Source organism: Vollenhovia emeryi, unplaced genomic scaffold (genome assembly GCF_000949405.1).
Source record: "Vollenhovia emeryi isolate VEMERY1.0 unplaced genomic scaffold, V.emery_V1.0 DF939186.1, whole genome shotgun sequence".
Classification (NCBI taxonomy): Eukaryota; Metazoa; Arthropoda; class Insecta; order Hymenoptera; family Formicidae; genus Vollenhovia; species Vollenhovia emeryi.
In genome coordinates, this window is record NW_011967180.1 from 946,916 (window position 1) to 963,588 (window position 16,673).

Genomic DNA, 16,673 nt, shown 5'->3' on the forward strand with positions numbered 1-16,673 from the left:
ATTTTTTAGCAAGGACACAGTGTAACACAGTGAATCGTTTCATCCTTGTTTAACATTGGCAAACAACAAGGATGTAATGATTCACAGTGTTAAGGCCTTTATCACACATAAAATTCCGTAAGGACGTAAAACGTAAGCGTAAGAAAATCGATCAATCACAGTCGAGAACGTAAGGCAATAACGCAAGCAGTAGCAAAATCCAATCTGTTTATTTTCTTACGCTTACGTTTTACGTCCTTACGAAATTTTATGTGTGATATGTGTGATATGTGTGAAGGCCTTTACACTGTATCACATTGTGTCCTTGCTGGAAAACGCCCCGTGCGAGTCGTTCGAACGGGGGCGAATCAAGTGCACGAAAAGGAGAGCAAAAGCAATCTGCGAAATGGAGTTAACATGAGAATAATGTATGGACAATTATATTCACCTGAGGCTTACTGCGATGTCGCCCGATGCCTCTCCCAGGTCGCCGCTTCCTCTCAGATTCCTCCAATTGGCACTGGCACGACACAACACAACACTCGCGAAAGCGGAGATAATTACGATTGCGTCACTCCCGGCACTATTCGTCGCGGACTCCATTGCAACGAGAGCAAGAGACGCGATCGCGCGAACACGATCGACGGCGTCGCGCAAGTTGGCGGGAACGTTTCGGCGAAAAGGACCGCGGGGCTCACCTCGCGCGTTTCCCCGAGAAAGGCGACCGAATGCGGGCGTGAACGTCTCTCTTGCCGCGCGTCACGCGTGAAATTCTACACTCGCGAGGAGACACGAACTGAAATCGAGGCCCGGTGGAATCGCGTCGCGCGACGGCGACGATGCGGCAGATTCCCGGCTTCTCGCGAGATACGCGTCTCGGTGGATCGTCGACGCACGAGTGTCGAACCGGCGCGATTACTAACTTGATTGGACACAACGCCATTGTGCGAGCCTTCGTGAAACGCGTCGTGGTGGCCGTCGGCGCGGGAGAACGATCCACTGCGCGTCCGTGATGCTTCTCGAGTGATCCCAACATGGCGCAGGTTTCTGGCGGCACGGCACGGTACTACTCGAGTCGCGTCAGCGACACGCGACGATTCACTTCTCACTTCGATATCGCTCGCGCAATTAAACGCGTGAATGCGCACGTTGACGGAAAATCGAGCCTCGTTACGTTCAATTTATTTCGTCTATTTTATACACCGCCGAAGGCACAGCAAGCGCCAACGGTAAACGGCGATACGGGCGGTCCGCTTCCCGTACATCGAGCCGAGTAAACGCCCCGAGAAACGAAAGACGTCGTTTAATTGTTACGCGGAGAACGAGCGCGCACACTGTCCCGTGGCATTCGCCGCGGCGGCTCGAATGCTACTGCGGTACACGGGGACCTCGGCGCGCGCTCGGGTATAACAAAAACAACATATTTTCGACGCGCAAACAAGCAAAAACCGCGTAACCGTTTCGGTGTTTTTCACGGGCAAACGGACTATCAGTCTGCTCTCCGCCGCATACCTGTGTTTTTCTAGAGTGACGCACGCTCTGTACGAATATCGTGTGCTCTGTTTAGCGTCGCGCTCTGTTCAGTGTCGTGCTCTGTGCGAACAATTAATAGCCTGGTTCACAACGATCGTATAAATACGGCTGACCGGCCAGTGACCAAATCGGTTTACTAGTTATTCATTGTGCTATTTGACACGCGTATCAAACAATCGGTGTAAAGAGAAACGATCACGCAGTTGCCCCGTGGCGTACGCGCCGGCGGCTCGAACGGTAATGTCGGTAATGCGACGCGGCGGCGAGCGGCGGTGGTGGGGAGCGGCCGCGGCGGCTCGAGACAGGTCCGTGCCTGTAGGGGGCGGCCGATAGGTGGGGGCGTCGTCATTTGCGAAATGATTAATTTGTTAATATTTTTTATAAAAATGCACAAAATCGTGGAAATAACGATGGAGCAATGCGAAGCAATAAAGGAGCAATCGTCCTACGTAGAATAAACTTGCAGAAGACTGTGAGAAATATGTTTTTGCAATGAAATGAATGGTTTTTTGCAAAAATATGAATTATACGCATAGAGCTATTGAACATTTCAATAGAGCAACCGAGGAACAATTATTCTAGGCAAAAATCAATGGGAAATGTCGATTAAACTCTTTGAGATTAGTTGTAAACGAAAGAACTGTTACGTTTCGTTTGAATATTTCCGCCGTTTATGCTGCAGAGCCATGTAATTACGATAGGTGGCGGCGTCGTCACTTGCGAAATGATTAATTTATTAATTTTTCTATAAATATGCAATAAATAATTAAAATAATGATGGAGCAATAAGGAGCAATTAAAGAGCAATCGTTGTATGCTGGATAGAATTGCACAAAGCTATTAGAAAAGTTTTTTTAGTAAAAATTAAAAATTTTCCTTTTTTTTGTTAATGTTTCAGAACCTATTTATTTTAAAAGGGGAGCAATTGTGGATTCTAATGGAGCACTTCGGGAGCAATCGTTTGAGCTAGGTTTTATAAGAATTTATGAACTCCCAGCGCCAACTTAATCCGGTCGTGCATACATCCATTTCATACATACTTTCCGACATTGTCAATAAATCGGTAACAGGAGCGAGCGAGATGAGATAACACATGCAAGCCCGGCGAGCCGCAAGGATTAAGTGGATGTAGCACGGACACGCACCAAAAAGTGATATTTATCGACTGAGTCAATAAGTAGATGTGTCTCCGTAGTTCTTACATCCACCTTTGGTGGCGAAAATCGGTCCCAGACCCTACGGCATGGCCGCTCTCAAGTTTCTCTCATCTATGGTCTATGGTCGCAACATGTCACACATATACAACACACACATACGCACAACACAACTGTACAGCCCGCGCCATGGCCGCGAAGAAGTTGTTTCGTCGTTTTTGTAAACGATACTGAGAGACGGTCGTATTGCGAAACGCGGGCGATCTCACCGAGCGATCGGCGACGTGCGGCAACTAGGTAAGTCAGCTCCGTCCGCCGGAGGTGCCGTGACGCGAGAAACGAGAGCGACGAGAAGCGAACGTTCGGTGGGCTCCGAGTGTACGCCCGGGCGACGAGGTGTGCTCGATGGTTTTCAGGGAAAGTCACGCTCCACGTGGACGCGTCGCGTCTCGTCGCGGACGCACCGCGTTATCTCCGAGTCGTGGAAGCGGGCGCGTTCCGCCGCTACGCGGGGACGCGTAGCGCCGCGAACGTTGCCGTCGCGTTCTAACCTCTCAATCGCTTTCCTCTCCCGCTCGACCGTACGACTGTTGACCACGCGCGCTCGGTCGGTCCCGTCCGTCCGTTCGGGGACGCGCGCCGGATCAGGAGACGCATCCTCCGGTCGTCGCCGAGCGATCGACGGCGCACGCGGATTGTTTCCCGCCCTGTCGAGTTGTCCAGTCGATTTGGCGAAGTTAAAGCGCGTCTTAAACTTCGCCCCGCCTGTGGCTCCGATCCGGCCGAAGATCAGTTCAGTTCAGTTCAGTTGTTCCTGGTGGTTCTACTGGTGGTTATATATATATATATATATATATATATATATATATATTTGTTTCCCCGTAAGTGGAAAACGGCTCTCGGAATCGCTCGAGAGCCCTCGCTCTGTCTGTCCGTCTCTCTCGCAGCTGGTAAGTAGCTGGGGGAGGGGGAGGGGGGTTGCAAGTGACTCCAGGCAAGAGGTGGTGAACCAGCGATTTGCCGAAACAAACTCGCCTCACCCTCCCCTCGTACACGTGGCAATCACCGATGCCTTCCCACGCGAATCTGCGCGCCTATCGACACATTTGTACGTTTCGCATACGCAGCGTACATGGGAAATGTATGTGTGCTCTGAGTGCGCCCAAACTCATATGGGAGGGTATCGGCGATCCCTAGTTGTACAACCCGTTGTCTTGTACTTTAAAGAAATTACACTTGGTATCCCGTTGTAAGCAACGCCGGTGCAGCCTCTGTATTACAATAGACTCACGAAATCGTTTGTGCACGTTTACGAGCCTCACTGAAGAGTGTCCAGTTCTCGATTAATGTATTCCGCTTCGTGCCACGCGTGCCTCTCGCGCGCGCGCGCGCGCGCGCATGGAGTACGCTCGCAAAACTTCGTTAGTTTCGTTATACTCGCAAAGTTAAGTATGGCATCTATCTTCGATGCGTATGCAATACATAATTGTGTTACACATCGGATACATGTATACACGGCACTGCGGAACACTTACGTCTCGGTCAGGGGGTCAGTTCCGTATCTTGCGACGTAGCGAGAATGCCAAAAGTGAGCGGCCTTATCACTTTTTAAGGAGACAGACTCCGAAAGAGACGAGGCTCACTTTTAATATTTTCGCTATGGTGCAGGACACAGGATTGACCACCGGATATTAGTTGTTAACGCATGCGGCAATGATGATGGTAAGTAAGTACGGCCAATTCAAATTTTCCAACTATAAGCTACAATAATTAATAACGCAGAGTTGACGCGTTGACACACTAAGCAGAAACCGCTACTACGGGGGTTGGCTGGTGCACAATGCGTGAAATTATATTCGCGGATGGACCACTACAGTTGTATCTGCGAATGTAAACGTGTTGCTTACGCTCGTCGGCGCGCCGTGACTTGCCTCTGCCAGCACGTGCCCTCTCGCAGCGACGAAAAGTCACCCTCGCGAGCCTTTAGACTCTTTTCACTTTTCTCGCGAGCGAGACGCGCGCCGATTGCAATTCTGTGCCAGCCTTGATGTTACCTACGATCATCACTTTTATCGCCTTATCAGCTCTTGATATTTTCAGAGAATATCGCTGATCGTGCATCCGCTGTTACGGCCGTACCATGCAGAACTTTGATGATCTTGATATAGAGGGACGTAATCCTTCTCACTTATCGGAAGAGGATAAGGAAAAGGTAAACAGAGGATGCGGGCTGGAGGCCCAGTCTGAAACGACCGATTGCCATGAGTTATTCTGCATTTTTGTAGTAATTGCAAACGACAACGCAACTTGTCGGATAATGTCAAGTTTTCAGTCTAAATAATCGTTCTTACGCGGATCTGTGATACACACTTAACATTCTATTCTTCGCAAAAAAAAAGACATGGACCGTCACGACTTACGGATAATTTTTGAAATTAGCATTCGGCAACGGAAGATCACCCGGCTCACGAATCGTTTATATTTCGTAGGAAGAGTATGATCGGAAGCGTATAATGCGGTGCAGCGTCACCGCCGAAGACGGCGCATTGAAACCTGTCTACTCCGAGACCGAAGACGGTGATATATGGTGTCATATCTGTAACGTTGCCTTATTCGGCGCCCATAAATTGATAAATCATAACTTGTGTAATCGTCACAAAATGAAACTGGACGAGTGGCCATATCCGGTTATGCTGTGGTCCAAACGGCCGGATGTGGCCAAGATGGTCGCGCCAGTGCAATCCACCACTATCGGCGACACCCTGGCGCCTGGTGAGCCAGTACCACCTGGTATGGAAGACCAAATAACGCGGACCACGTCGATACAGATGAGCTTAGACCGTCATCAAAGCTCGCCGCTCGTCGGCCTCGAGTACCTCCTCGAGCTGGTGGACAACGACTCCTGCGAGCCGAGTTACACGTGCGTTTTGTGCGACAAGCGTGGCGATCCGCGCACAGTAATGGCCCACATTACCAGTTACAATCATCGAATCACGTATCTGAATAGACACTTTCCAACTATATCGCGAGCAATCACGGAGCTACCGCGTACCCCTAACTATAAGCGCGGAGCCAATGAAATATCGGTGTTAGTGGCGAAGAAAATTGAAGAAAAGTTCGGAAGAATGAAGCCGCAATTGGTAGACAAAGCTCAGTTCGAAAAGAATAAGATGCAATATATCAAGAGGGTGTATCAGGACGTTCACTTTAGGTAAGTCGGAGTATCCGACCAATATTATTGCTGTTGATTAAAATTGATTCTCTCAGTTTACGACTTCCGTACGATCTTCTGATTTCGAGTGATTTTCATTTTTCGCTTCCTCACATTTCAACCTTATCGTATGAAAACCAATTTGACTGTTTCCTATACATAGGGAAACGTCAGAGTGTACATTTATGGAAGTTTACGATGTGCGATGGGTAACAAATTTTGACGAAAAAATGGCAGAAGTGAATGGTAATATTAGGAAAAAAGGTGAGTACACTTTATAATTGTTTCTGAAGTGACAATAAGTAATAGAATTTTTTTATTATATTAAACTAAATCAATATCAATTTTAATCTCCGTCAAGATTCCCCTGATAAAAAGACTGATGATAAGAATAAGAAAGAAGAGAAGAAAAAGGAAAAGTCACCTAAAAAATTAGAGTCTAAAGGAGAAGTTACGAAATCGTAAGTAGATAAAGCAGATAGATAAAATCAGAAATATGCGTGCGGATAATATACGCGTAACTTCTACAAAAGTTTGGGTTAAGTTTGTAACTTATTGTTTCTAAATAAACTTCAAGATTTTTTATCAGATCGACACTATTAAACTTGTGTTTTAAAGTTAGATTATTATTTATGTATCTATAAAGCAACAGAAAGATAATGGTACATTTTAATTTTGTCATTATTTTCTGTTAGAATTATACCTCTCAAGTGTGAATATCTTTGAACTTCGGAATTGTTCTTCTCATTTTAGGGGTTTCAAGATGCGTATAGTTAACAAGGATAAGATGAACCTTCGTAAAACCTCGCCGAAGCCCGAGGAAAACGTAAAAAAGTCACCAAAACGTCCCTCGGATGACACCAAATCACTTTCGTCACTTTCGAGCATATCTAGCAGTCCATCGCCGTCCCGTTCGAGATCTCGTTCACCGAATCGGAATAAAAGAAGAAGTTCCGTCGACAGGAGCTCAGGAAGGTATCGTAGCAGCCTGCGACACTCGCGCGAACGTATCCGCGGCCGATCGCGATCGCGGTCGCGGTCTTTACAGCCTCATAGGGAACGCGACAAGTGGGATAAATACCGCGAGCAGATTAGACGCGCCGAGGAAACGTTAGATCGTGCTCTCAAGTTCCACGAGAAGAATCCTGAAAAGCATCCGTCTTATCCGGACGAGTGGAAGAAATTCTGGAACAGACGATACAAGGAACTCCAGGCCGAAGGTAACGATCCGAGCAAACACGACTTCAAACCGGAGTGGATTGAGTTTTGGAACAAGCGAATGCGCGAGATTCACAGTGAGCAGCTTCAGCAACGGAAAGAAGAGATCAGAAAGAGATTGGAATTGCCGGAGGACAAACCGCCGGAGAAGTGGGTTCCACCGAGGCGAGAGCGAGAACGAGAACGGGAGCGGGAACGTGAACGTGAACGTGACCGGGAACGTTCGCCTGCGAAGCGCAGCAGGCATCGCATAGAAAGCGACGATGAAGTAGAGTACGTCGGTACGAAAGTGGCCAAGCCTGACTATTATGACCGTCACGAACTTAGGGAGCGCGATTACATGTATTCTTCCTACTCGCGCGGAAGAGGAACCGTATACCATAATTATCCGTCGCGTACTAGGCCGATATATTATGCGACGCCGTATCCTGTAAAAGATAAGTCGCCCACTTCGTCGCCTGTCGTGGAAGAGGTATTGGCGGAGGATCTAGAAGTCGTCGGCTTATTGCGACTACTCACGGCGCTTGAGGGGCAGCTAGGCTCCCTTGGTCCTAAGATAGTATCGCTTTTGTCGAAAGCCCTAGCGGCTGAGAAGTTAAAACCAAATTCCGCTGAAGAACTGCTATACGACGAGGAAGTGAGCGTCCTGTTCGAGACCGTTAAAGAGAAACTCAAGGGTCAGCTGTTCGCGGGCATGGTGGAAAAAATGGCGATTACAGCCACTAAGACTGCTATACAGAATATCGCAAAGTTGCTGCACAGAGCTTCCGAGGGCAAGAAACAGCTAGAGGAGGAGAAGAAAAAGAAGGAACGGGAACTTCTGGAAGCGTCTAAACCTACGACGAGTTTCGTCAATCGGATCGCGTATTCAAGACCGGTGGAGATAGCTACGCCGGTCATTAAGTCTGAACCGGTGAGCGTACCAGGTGTCGGCACAGTTGATAAAGTTGCTATCGCTCAGCAGATTGCCGCGGCCCTCGTCGCGCAAGGTAGATCGAATGTTTCGCAGGAAGAATTGGAAACTCTCATTAACGCTGTAGTCGGCATGGCAGAGGCGTCGAAACACTCCGATAAACCCGTCACCACTGCCGACTTCGTCAAAGGTCTAGCGAATTGTGGCACTGTCGCCGCTCCTCAAGTAACAGAGCCTCTTAAAACGGTATCTATTCTGAGCGAAATTACTCAACCTCAGATTGCGAAAATAGAGAATTTATCAGACAACGAGCTGAAAATAAAGTTGCAGAAATTTAAGGATCTGAGCACGGAGGAGCAGCACAGTCTCATAAGTTCGCTGAAGAAGCTTGAGGCGAGTGATCCGACACGAGTGGAGAAATTGAGAGACTTTGTTAATCTCGGCATGACACTGTCGTCGACATCGATATTGGGAAGTGTCAAATCACCAAGCCCGGAAGTCGAAGCCATTGGCAAAGGCAGGAAGAGCAATTCCCCGTTTTCCACCCGTAAGGGCATTCAGAATCCAACGGATGACGAAGACAAGTGGAAGCCTAAAGTGGACATGTTTGCGAACGACGAGGACGATGAGCCACAAACGAAAAAGGATAGCGATGACAAAACTAAGGCCAAGACGATAGACTTGTCCGACGATGATGACGACTACACGTACGAGGATATCTACAAGGCAGCGAGCAAGAATGTGAGCGAGAATGAAAAAGCGAAGAAGTCCCGTACTTATTCCAGGTCGCCGAAATCATGGTCTCACTCGCGTTCGCGATCGCGATCGAGGTCACGATCGAGATCGCGGTCGAGATCGCGATCGCCGGTATCGCGACAAAAGGAAATTACGAAAACGAGCGATCCGAACGCATTACTGAACGAAACCAAACGCCTGATTGCGAACATTATGGGCGACCTGCCGAACAAATACGTTCCGAAATCGTTGAGCTTGGGTGGCGAGAAGACCGAGTCCGTGGCGGGTTCCGCGGAACCGGCGCCGCCTGGTGCAGTACCGACCTTTTACAATCAAGGTTTCCTTCCGAACAATCAGCCGCGGCCACAGGAACAGCCGATGACCTATCCTAACGTGTCGAATCAGCAGTACCCGAATTATCAGCCGCAGCCGCAGATGTTTCCCAATAATCCCGGATACATGGACAACGGTTACAATTATCAGGGTTACAGCAATCCAGTCAATCAAGGCCAATACGGCGGACCGCCGAATCAGTATCCTCAGCAAACTTACGGCTCTTTCGGTGCACCGCAAACCGCGCCTCCGACAAACTACGTTCAGCAACCTCCGTCGCAGCAATACGATCCTTACATGCAGCAACAGCGATTTTATTGAATGAAAGATCCTTTGCGTCATCGACGACTCTTCTTCAATGGACAATCGTGTTGCAGCACGTCAAGTCCGCGAGCTCGAACCGAGTCCCAAGCCTCGTTCTCTTTCTGTGCACAGATGTACAAGTGCCAAGTTCTGAACGTCGTCGTTTCAATTTACACTTTATGTAATTTTTTAACGAAATGGGTCAGATTCTATTTCGTAATTAGCCAACGACAATTACAAGCACTTTCGTTTCTGTCTACGCAAGTGCTTCCGTAATGCCGAAAAGCTGTACTTAGACAATTGCAAATCCAGACGTTTTGCCCGATCCCTCTCTGTACATGTATTTTTATTTATTCGCACGAATGAAACGTATCTCCTATCCATATCTCATCAAAATTCGAGTAAGAAAATCATTGTCATTTTCGAATGGAATAAAGTCTCGTTTCAATGTATAACTCGAGAGCGTGTCAATCGTCTGTTAACATGTAATTCGGCATTTTTTTATCCGTACATTGTGCATCTTTTCATCCGTAACTCGCATTTCGTTTTCGCATAAGTTTTCATGTATCTGCTGCGCGGGTGTGTGTGCTAGTGAAAGTCTCATAAGCTGTGTATCGACCGAATGTACGTCGCGTTCGAGCGAATTGTACGTGTGCGAAGTGAACGTGTGTCGTTGTTATATATACATATATATATATATATATATACATCACATGACTTCGACCAAACGAAAGTAAGTAAAATAAACAGTCTAATCGCCAGAGCGTGTACATCGTCATAACATAATCTTACTATTTGTAATATATATTTGATAAGTAATAACCGCTTTTGTCGCATAGAAATTGTGGCGATATTTAATAAAGCAGATCGTAATGACTGTGTAAAAGCCGTTTTAGGTTGCTGAAATATTTTACACCTGCGGTATTCGGGACATTTAACATTTACCATAATCAAATTGTAATTCTTTAATAAATATATGACAAGAATAGCGCATCAATTGTAATATATTTTCCATGAATTTAAAATAATACGAACTTTGAAGGCTTATTCTATGTTCTCATAAAGACACAATTGATTGAAAAGTGCGATCGATTAACGAAAAAGGGTCAAATTAACGAAAGTAAATTACAAAATGTGTCTTCCCAATTACGTATACCGTACTTTTTAAAATCGTTACAATGCAAAGAAATAAAAAAAGAGATCTCAACTGGGGAGAAATTTCAAGAGCTATTTTATACTGTATTATTGCAACAGTTACATGCTCGACTTAGCGATATCATATGTTTACGCATTGCACAATGACTAGAGAATTGCAGACATATTCCGTTCTTTGTCCGTGTACCTCGAGGTAATCACGAAGAATTAAATAAAGCACAGGATGCTGCGGTTCATACAATATGTACACTCCCCTTTAGAAACGAAAGAAAGAAGCGCGCCGATCGGGGTTTCAACGATTTCATTTTACTTCGGTACGAGGCCTCTGGTTTTGGGGTAAACCGGTGCCGGGATCTGCTGCATCTTGGTGACGCTCTTTGGCCTGACTCGCGCCGACTGCAAACGCGTCTTGCTTCTCAGCCTCGTACTCGAAGCGTCGACGTCTATGTCGCCCTCGTCGCGCAGAGCCTCCTCCAGAACGGCCTGGATCGTCGGCGCTATCGCGGGTCCCTGATAATCCAAGGTCGTCCGTGTCGGCATGTCGAGATCCAGGTTCAAAATGTTCTCGCCCGCGTAACGGCATCCCCGTCCCATCGCGAGAGCGATCCGCGCGTACTCCGAGACCGGTCTACGCGCACCCGGCACGGAGGTCGGTCGCTTGATGGCATCTATGCTCGACGGCGCGGGATCTTTCACGACCCAGCAGTCCTCTTCTTCGTCCAGCTGGATTCTGGATAGGATCTTCGTCTTCTCTTCTTCGGGGATAAAGTTCTCGATTATAAGGTATTTGAGCTTGAGCTCCTTCATCAATTCGTGCTGCTCCTGCTCCAAATCCCGCCTGTCTCTGTTGTAGTCACTGGTCACGTCCTCCAACTCTTGCTTCAGAGCCTGCAGCTTGGTGAAGCACTTTCGCAACTTCCTAGACTTCACATCCACCTCCTGCTGCAACGTGGTGTAGGTCTCCCTCACACCAACCATCGTCAACTCCTCGTCCTCCAACTTCTGCTGCATCTCGACCTCGCGCCTCTTGCGTTCCGCGATCTCGGCCGCCTTTTGCTCCAACGCCCTTTGCTGCTCGTTCGTGTGATCGATTATATTCTTACCGCCGCAGAGCATCTTACTCTCCAAATCCTTTATTCTGTGAACGAGATTCTCGGTCTCCTGCTTCTCGGCCTTCAACTGCTCTGCTATAAGTTTCTTGTCGGTTTCGGATACTTTATTGTCTTCGCCCCGACTGTCGTCTTCGGACTCCGAATCCATGGTCTCATCCTCCTTTCTCCTTTTCACCCTCTTCTTCTTTCGTTGCTGCACCACGCCTTTCTGCGCGAGTTTCTCCTTCAATCGACCTATCTCCTCCTGATACTGCCTCAACAAAGCATCCTTCGGATCCTCATTGATCCTAGGCTTGTTCTTGATATACTTAGCGCGACTAGCGTATCGCAGAGTCGTCAGAGTCTCGTCGTAGTTGTAGCTGGCCGGCCCGATATTCGCCACCATGATCGTCTTCGAATTACCACCCAAGGAATCTTGCAGCAATCTCGTCAGCTTAGAGTCCCGATATGGCACATGCGTGGTTTTACCGTCCACCAACGCCGAGATCACGTTACCCAAGGCCGACAAACTCAGATTGATCTTGCTCGCCTCCTTCAGCCGCTCCCCCGACGAGCCGGTTTTGCTCTGCCTCTCGCTACCTGCGAGATCGACTAGATTCAAGCGTCCCACTCTGATGCCACCGGTGTCGTCGATATTGCCCATCTCGATAGTGATGAGGAAGATCGCGTGCGACCGCGAGCTGTGCTCGTTCATGTTCGTCGCGCCGATCGTCCTGTTTTGATTGCCCATGTTCATCAGATGCTGTATCTCCGCCGCGCTCTTGCAAACGGCGGTCGACAGGTCCTTGACGTACACCCCGACGTCCGGCTTCTCCTTCAGCTCGAAGCGCAGGCTCTGATCCGGGTGCAGCAGATCGCGTATCTCCTCCTGATAAATCTCCAGGTAGCTGGCCCTCACCAGATACTGCATGTTCTCCGACCTGCCGATGTTGTTGAATATGTGCTCGAAGGAGCGCGGGATGACGCCGCGCCTCTCATGCTCCATCTTCGAGCCCTCCATGGTGTAAGTCTTGCCGGTGCCGGTCTGCCCGTAGGCGAAGATAGTGCCGTTGAAGCCGTCGAGTACCGAGGACACCAGCGGCCTGACCGTCTCCTCGTACAGCTCCTGCTGACTGGAGTTCCAGTCGTACACCGCGTCGAAGGTGAACACCTTGACGGTCTCGCTGGTCGGATCGTCGCGCGGATGCCGCACCTCGACCGCGCCTCTGGACGGGATCACGTCGACCACGCGGCTGTAGCCGCGAGTGATCTCCCGCTCGTCCATCGGTCGGCACCGCACGACCACCTTCACGCATTGCGTCGCTACCTCGGCGACCGCCGCGCTCGGCTTCATACCCTTCTTCTTCCAGGTTTTCTGCTGGTTGTCCAATTTCTCCATACTGGCGACCAAGTGTACGGCTCTCGTCTGCAAAACATGAATTTATCGATCATACGTTTCAACTAAATTTTCTTTAACTGGGTCTCGTTTTTTCGCACGTAGATATTTGGTTCATTTTTATAATAAATTGTCTCTCGCAAAGTTCAAGTCGACACGCATACCTGTTACCTTAACATCTCGATATTCTAGCCTTGTGTACAGATTTCATTGCACCATGATTGTTACACAATTACTAATTGTGTATTTCTTACAAAAGAATCAGGTTGTTTTTAAAAGAAATATTTTTACATATAAATTTGAATATATAATTATCTAAAATTTCTTGCAAATAATGCATTCACGGTTAGTAGAATCTTACAATCTCATTGAGAGACAGTGTCGCAATTTATAAGTTCTTTGGACCGATTGCAATAAAAATACTTTTTTTTAAATAAAAAGAACAAATTGCCAAAAGACTCTCGACAACTTTTTTTCTTGACACGACGGTCTTTTCGCTTTCTATGATTCTGTAAGTTCGTAAATTGCAACATAAAAGTGATCAATTTTTAATACGACGATCGAAAGTCGAAAGAAATCCTTGAAGTGTACGAAACAATATTTAAAAGAAAAGCGACGTGACCTTCGATCAATTCATCGTGGGCCACGATTGCACGATGTTACTTTCGTGAAACGTCGTCGCCATGCTCACACGACATTCCGAATCGATAAAACTTGGCATGAAAATGCATCAGTCAGACGAAAGCCATGCCCTGTGCAATATTAACTGTACGCCGCATCACAAAGTTTCGATTACTTTTTCATTTAACTTTTCAATCGCTCGATTACTAATCTCGATTATATATTTTCTAAATTTTTACTTTTATGCAATGTTCACAGTATTTCGAATCTCATTTGCAGGAAAGAGAAGCGGAGAGGTGTGCGAGCAGTTTTTTTAACATTCTGTCGATTGAAAATAGATGGTAGAGCCTCGATATCGTTCTGCAGGCCTATAAGGCGGTATCGACCATTTTCTGGCTTCATTTTAAATACTTCGTCCCAACTCCATTCCACGGGGAATAGCGTCCAACTAACGGTGTCGTTAAAATTGTTGAAATAGATTATTGATTTGGCGACGAGGGAAAAGATTCAATGTGAGAATCGGGTATTCATATTATTTTTATGTACCGAGAACAAAATAAAAACGTATCAGACTTAATATTAAGACACGTGTCTGTATTTATTTGCCAGTGTCTCGTCGACCGAGAATTCATACGAAATTACAGCAACCCCGAAGGAATCGTCCTATGAATTTGAAAATGAAATAATCACGAGAAAGCGATCGTAAAACCACCTTCTTTAAGCGCTGCGCCAAGACGCAGGGTCTGTCAATAATTCAAACACAATTTTATAGAGCATCCGTCACAAGAGAAAAAAAAATAAAAGCTGCGTGTAAAAGATGTTAAGACGCATTTTATATATACAGGGTGTATCTGAGACGATGCGCTAAACTTCAGGAGCGTATTCTAGAGGTCGAAATAAGGCTTTTCTTTCCTATGAACATCCGCAAATGAAGCCCCTCCGAGCTAGAATTCGAAAATGTATGAAATTGATCAAACACCCGCAACGCAAGTTTCTCTCACAATTTTATAGAGCATCTGTCACAAGAAAAAAAAATAAAAGCTGCGTGTAAAAGATGTTAAGACGCATTTTATATATACAGGGTGTATCTGAGACGATGCGCTAAACTTCAGGAGCGTATTCTAGAGGTCGAAATAAGACTTTTCTTTCCTATGAACATCCGCAAATGAAGCCCCTCCGAGCTAGAATTCGAAAATGTATGAAATTGATCGAACACCCGCAACGCAAGTTTCTCTATCTCGCAGGATAGGGTGACAGGTAAACGTCAAAGTAACATTAATAACATTAACATTCTGCGTGAACAGATTCTGAACGCATTCGCGACAGTCCGGAGCACGCGAGGCATTTCCGGAAGGGTACAGCAATCGCAGGATGAAAGCTTGCATCGCAGCCAACAGCGCCCATCTCGAGCGGGGTTTTGTAGACAACAGTAAAAATCATTTAAAGACCGAAAGTCTTCGAAACTGCCAGCTTGGCAAATTAATGTTCTCGCGATATACGTTTTCATTATTTTCATTTTAGTGGCTTACCTCACTTCGTTAGCTCGGCGGGGGTTCGTTTGCGGACTCACGTTCGTAGGGGGGAAAAAAAGTCTTATTTATACATTATTTCTAATCAAATCAAGCGTGTGTTAATTGTGCTAAATATCAGTGGTGCCCATCTCTTCGCTTTCTTTATCCTGACGCCTTCACAACCAAAAAATCTAGAATACGCTCCTAAAGTTCAGAGTATCATTTCACCCTGTATATAGTACACTTCTGTAATTTTTAATTCCTCCTCGACCGAGAACTTAACGAGACTGCGGCGACGCAAGAACAACGCTACGAGTTCCAGGATAAAATAACCCACGGGAGGACAATCGGGTAGCTCTTTTCCGCGTTAATACGCGCGAGGCCTGTAAAATTCGTGGGACACTCGCTGCCGCACGGTTAAGGGTTAAAAGCGTACAGAGAGCGCACAACACGCGTACGTCACGTCGCGTCGAGGGGGAGGAAGCGACGGAGGTTCCTCAGCGACTCGCTTTAGCGTGGAGACAAGGCGAGACTAAGCGCGAGGGGGACGCTCGTTCGACGTTGATTCATTACCGTGGTTTCTTTTACGTGTTGCCCTCCGCCGCGAGGTATCGGTATTGATCCATTGTTCGGCCCAAGGATTTGTCAACGGGTCGCCGTCGTTCCTCGCCACATATCGATTCTCGCGGAGCGCGCGACGGGCCCCACCGGGGGCTGCGGGGAGTCGCCGATCTCGGCCGGCGCCACGCGCGATCGTTTTCGCTTCACGGCACTCGCGCTACGCGAAAGTGATCGCGCAACATGTTCCCCGAGCGGAGAAGCAGCCGAGGAGCGCGCGAGAACGTTAATGTCAGGCGTGTGCGCGTGCGGCCAGTCTCTCGCCTCGCCGCGCGACGCCGGGCTGGAAGACGTCACGCGTAATCGATATCTCCGTTCCGTCATCGAACGCGACGAGTCGAGTCGGGAGAGTCGAGCCCGGTGCAAGTCCCGGCGCGCGGCGGCCGCGAGTTCTGCTTTACCGACTCGGCCGTCGCCCGCGCGACCGCTCGAGATTCGATTCCCCCCGGTGAGAAATTCGACGGATCGTTTCTCACCGGGTTGGCTGTCACTGAAAAAATTAGATCAATAAACATTTTAAAAACCAAACGGAAATAACTCGGTCGTGAAAGGGCTAGTGTATATTTTACGCACGTCCGATGTCTTTAATTTCAATCGCTCTTTCCGTATTCCTTATGGCGCGCAAAATTATAAATAAGCTACTGTCCCGAATTGTAAATCTGAAGTCGAGCTCGGTGGCGTCGAGTAAAAATCCCACGGGATTACTGAAAAACGTACAACGTTGTAGAAATTGATACAGTGACTTGTCAAACGCGTTCTTTTTAACGCAATACATGCGATGACTTGAAAACATAATCTTTTGTCATGAAACATTGCGAGACACGTGACGCATAAAAGTTGAGGAAAGCGAGATCTCTTTTTCGTTCAATTCCGAAAATAAATCAATTTCTCGCATCGCCATA

The 16,673-nt window shown here is 47.5% G+C and overlaps 2 protein-coding genes across 2 annotated transcripts; one reads left to right on the forward strand and one right to left on the reverse strand.

Moving 5' to 3' along the window:
* The first annotated feature begins 2,776 nt into the window (after positions 1–2,776).
* LOC105562569 (uncharacterized protein CG7065-like) lies at positions 2,777–10,362 on the forward strand. Its single transcript, XM_012013516.1, has 6 exons — positions 2,777–2,963; positions 4,767–4,878; positions 5,156–5,877; positions 6,041–6,141; positions 6,239–6,338; positions 6,631–10,362. Exons 2-6 carry the CDS (start codon positions 4,807–4,809, stop codon positions 9,395–9,397), a joined length of 3,762 nt encoding a protein of 1,253 aa, XP_011868906.1. The 5' UTR covers positions 2,777–2,963; positions 4,767–4,806; the 3' UTR covers positions 9,398–10,362.
* Positions 10,363–10,587: 225 nt separating this feature from the next.
* Positions 10,588–16,084, reverse strand: LOC105562567 (kinesin-like protein KIF3B). The gene is made up of 2 exons (XM_012013515.1): positions 15,727–16,084; positions 10,588–13,051 (listed from the first exon to the last, which is right to left on the reverse strand). The coding sequence occupies exon 2, from the start codon at positions 13,022–13,024 to the stop codon at positions 10,841–10,843; it is 2,184 nt and encodes a 727-aa protein (XP_011868905.1). The 5' UTR covers positions 13,025–13,051; positions 15,727–16,084; the 3' UTR covers positions 10,588–10,840.
* Positions 16,085–16,673: the final 589 nt, after the last annotated feature.